This window comes from Trypanosoma cruzi, genomic scaffold (assembly GCF_000209065.1).
Source record: "Trypanosoma cruzi strain CL Brener 1047053517035 genomic scaffold, whole genome shotgun sequence".
NCBI classification, from domain to species: Eukaryota; Euglenozoa; class Kinetoplastea; order Trypanosomatida; family Trypanosomatidae; genus Trypanosoma; species Trypanosoma cruzi.
Genome location: NW_001849510.1, coordinates 216,513 through 220,638, shown reverse-complemented (window position 1 = coordinate 220,638; position 4,126 = coordinate 216,513). Strand labels below are relative to the sequence as shown.

Sequence of the window (4,126 nt, the reverse complement as noted above, 5' to 3'; positions counted from 1 at the left end):
CTGTTGGTCCCACGCACGTGACATGTCGAACGCTCTGTTCGGATTGGATACATATATGTATATATATTACTTACCAAGTGGCAGACCTTGGGCTCCGCCAGCCACAAGGCTTCGCCGCGAGGTGGGAATCAAAGAGGGGGTGGTGGGAAAGTAAGAAATAAAAAGTAAAGAAAAATCCGTCCTGTCGCTATCGGCTCCCTGGTTCCTTCAATCACCGTCTTCCAAAAATTCATAAGATAGAAAAGAATCGTGCAGAAACATCTCCGTTTCGTCAGGACATATTCATTTAGGTGACCAGCTCCCCCGCGAACATCCCTTTCACAAGCTAAGGAAAATAAAGAAAAAGATATATTTCTGTACTACTCCTTCCTACCGCATGAATTCTTTTGGAAGACCGCGATGAAAGCAACCAAATGAACCGAGAACGTCAAGACTAATATTTTTATTTCTTACTTTCCCAGCAACCTTCTTTTGATTCCCACCTCGCGGCGAGGCCTTGTGGCTGGCGGAGCCCAAGGTCTGCCACTTGGTAAGTAATATATATACATATATGTATCCAATCCGAACAGAGCGTTCGACATGTCACGTGCGTGGGACCAACAGAATGAATAAATATAAATATATGCGGAGCAAACAACGAGGATTTGGCGGACCCACTGCCTCTCCATTTACTCACACTTCCTTCCCGTCGTATTTTATTCCTTTGGGATACTTGAGGTTCCGGCCAGCAGCCCAGGCCAATAATCCGGTGCGATTCCCTGTTTGCGTGTCTGCCACATGCATAGTTTGATTCAAGCGACGGTGGCGCCTCCACGCAATCAAACTCTTGTGTTGCCGCATTTGCGGCGCCAATGAGTTTTGGGCAGCCAAAGGACACACACACACACACGGCCGCAGCAAGAGGAACGGGGCGCATCCAATTCCACGGCGCAGTCCTTCACTTCTCTCCGCCCCGACGGAATATCACTGCGCCTCACAGCAGGTCGTGGTGGGTGGCGCCCACACTCACAAGTGAGGCACGGCGCACACCATCCGCTCCACTCCGAGTGCACTCAGCAGGCCGGCGCCCAGCCACCCTCGTGCCATCGAGGTCAAGCAAGTGTGGGACCATCGGTGCCTCTAGCAGAAAAGAAAGAGAAGAAATGGGGACATGCCAGAAGCACAACCAGCAGAGGGACACTCAACGGGACACGGAGACACAAAGTGACAGTGGACACGGCACAAACGGAAAAGAGACAGTAGTGATTTACCAAAGAAAAAAAGAAAAGACAAAAAAGAAAGAATGAGAATCCCGCAGGGCTCCCGGAAAGCAAAAAAGAAAAAAGAAAAAAAAAAGAAAATGATTCGGCAGGAATTTCATGTGCCATGCGGCTCAAGACGATCGGGTGCGTGCATATATATTACCTGCACAAAAGAAAAATGAAATAATAATAATAATAACATCGCGTTCTTCCACTAACCCACACAACATTCTTCGCATTTCATGCGGCATCCGGCCTTTTCTTCCAATCCTCGTTCGTGCAGTCCGTGGGACGCACAGCCGCAGGGCCGGCACCGCGTGTGGGTGACAAAGCAAATTTAAAAAAAAAAAAAGGAAAACACACATACTGTACTAGCCGTCCCCGCAAGGACACGCACGACTAGTCCCAATCACCGCACAGCAGCACAGACAAGGGCGATGACGAGCAGCAGCAGGGGCGTGCGCACCCACACAGTGGTGACGTCGCTGCCGTCCAGAACGACAAAATTCTGCAACAAAGCAGCGATATCTTCTGTACTTTCGTTTGCACTTTCGTCTCTGGTCGGTCGGAGCGGATTCGTGCCGGCAACGGTGCTGTTGCCTTCGCCACTGGCGTCGGATTCGCTGTCACCCTCATTACTGTTGTGGGAAGTTTCATTGGCTGCGCCGTCGCCGGATGGAGAAGAGGACGGCCGACCGGAAGCTTCGGGTGCCGATGCCACGTGTTCGTTCGCGACACCACCGAGTGGCGACGCGTCCTGCACGTTACCCGGTGATTCTCCTTTCCTCTGGACTCTTTCATCCACGACACTCCCGTCGTCACGTTGCCGGCTTTGAACTGCCCCTTCTGCGGATGTCAGCGGGCTGGCGGCGATGTTTTCGCTCGAACTTGGGGCAGAGCCGTCCTCGGCTGTGTGGTCAGGCGACTTCTTCTGCGGTGCCTCAGCTGCCTCCCTCGACGGACTGCCGACGCCGCTCTGTGCCTGGTCAACAACCGCCTTTGTCGATGCAGCCGCCGTAGCTGCCGGGGCCGCTGTTCCAGTCTGCGGTTGCGACTGAAGCCGTTGCGCGCCATCAGTGGCCTCCCGATCATTGTTTTGTGCCATCGCCGAGCTGCTGTTCCTTAAACCCCCGTACGTCGCAAATTTTATCTCGAACATAAACTCTACCTGGTCACTGGGAGGAGCGCAAAATATTCTCCTTCTACTTTTCCAATATTCGTAGAAGTCCCCACCGGCAACGCACAGCCGTGCACGCTCATCACTGTCTTGATCGACTTCTTCAGGCTTCTTAGGGCACTTTTTCCATTCCTCCTCGCCTCGAAGATGCCAACTCAACTTACCGTCAGTCCCGGGACACGAAAAATGCACAAACACAAGGCTTTTTGCCGGCACAGCAGTCCCGCAGACGGACAAGCAGCAGCAGCAGCACAAGAGCGCGAGGATCAGCAGGTCGCACACCACGCGGCGCCGCACAGTCACCATCATCATCATTCGTCGTAGAGTCGCTTGACTTTGTGAGACAATCTACACAGCGGGGCAAGGACAACAAGAAGAAGAAGAGGGGGAGAGGAACACATGTGTCGCACTACAGGGACACACACACGCAGACGGCCGTGAAGCAGAACCCAGCACCCCACACGCACCCGAAAGGGGAAGGAGGAGAACAGTGTAGCCCCTAGGCTCCGGTGGATGTAACTGCAGTTCCGTGAACCGGGAAGGGGAGCGCATTCCTCGTGGAGGGCACGCACCCACAATGAGTTGCCGAGCCCGCAGGAGATATGCAGGCAGAAGTGATGGTGTGTGGGCGTTCGGTATGCGGTGTGTCTCACGGGAAAAAGAAAAGCAACGCGAGGGACAATTAAAAATCCCCACATTTGTCCAACAGCGGAGCCACTCCCGCACACACCACCACATCCGCCGCACCGCCGCGAATCACGGTCCTCCCACAAGACTCTCTAAATGCACAGCACGCACGCACCCTCTCCTCCCAGCAACCAAAGAGAACGCACAATACAAGCCCCCTGTGAAGAAAAAACAAAAAATGACAGCACTGTCATGACAACAAAGTGAAGTGACGACAACGAGGTGCGGCCGCAGCAGCCCGCCCCCGCCTTCCGCAACGCGTGGCTCCCCTCTCTCCCTCCCTCGCTTCTCACCCCATAGCCGCCAAGAAGAGGTCCCTCGCGGATCGCCTGTCACAATTCGCCGCCACCCACGATTGAAGGCAATGGACGACGTGTCGGCGGAGCCGCAGTGCACCCATGTGCCGCGCAATCGTGTCTCTCGCCACAAGGCTCTATCAGCACCCCCCGCGCCACCGTCTGCCTGCGCCGCTCTCACCGTCTCGTCACACCAGCGATGCAGGACGCCCTCCCGGAGAAGATGCTCCCGCAGTGGCGCGCCAACGCTGCCGTCCGTCAGCCGCACCGCGCAGTGACTCCCCCCCTGCAGACAGCACCGCAACTTGCTGAACGCGACGTGAATCTCCAGATCCTTGGCCCCAGCGTAGTCCCTCAGGGTGTCGAGGAAGCAGCACAGTCCCACAATTTCCTCCGCAAAGCAACGCCACTGCCGCGCCAACGCCTCTCCAACAAAAGACGATTATACGCTGGTGGGTAGCGCTCCGCAATCGTCTGCTGCAGGCGCGCGGAGGACACGGAGCAGAGCAGCTCCACCGACGACCCGGCGTGAGACATTGCCATGAACCCCTGCAACACATGCTGCGCCAGCGCTTCCTCCGCCACGGCTGGTCCGTCCGCCGGTGGCAGCGTCAAAGGGAATCGCACCGGATTATTCGCCTGGGCTGCTGGCCGGATCCTCAAGTATCCCAAAGGAATAAAATACGACCGGGAAGGAGGTGTGAGTAAATGGAGAGGCAGTGGTC

General features: G+C 55.4%; 1 protein-coding gene and 1 pseudogene across 1 annotated transcript, besides 4 other annotated features; both read right to left on the bottom strand.

The window, feature by feature from the left end:
• Positions 1 to 4,126: a sequence feature (areas not merged during assembly with more than two copies in the genome that could not be assigned to a particular haplotype).
• Positions 33 to 327: a mobile genetic element.
• Positions 345 to 571: a mobile genetic element.
• Positions 1,312 to 1,340: a microsatellite.
• Positions 1,651 to 2,733, bottom strand: Tc00.1047053508743.10 (mucin-like glycoprotein, putative; the record flags this gene model as incomplete). The annotated part of the gene is made up of 1 exon (XM_798155.1): positions 1,651 to 2,733. One exon carries the CDS (start codon positions 2,731 to 2,733, stop codon positions 1,651 to 1,653), a length of 1,083 nt encoding a protein of 360 aa, XP_803248.1.
• On the bottom strand, positions 3,462 to 4,034 carry Tc00.1047053508743.5 (annotated as a pseudogene).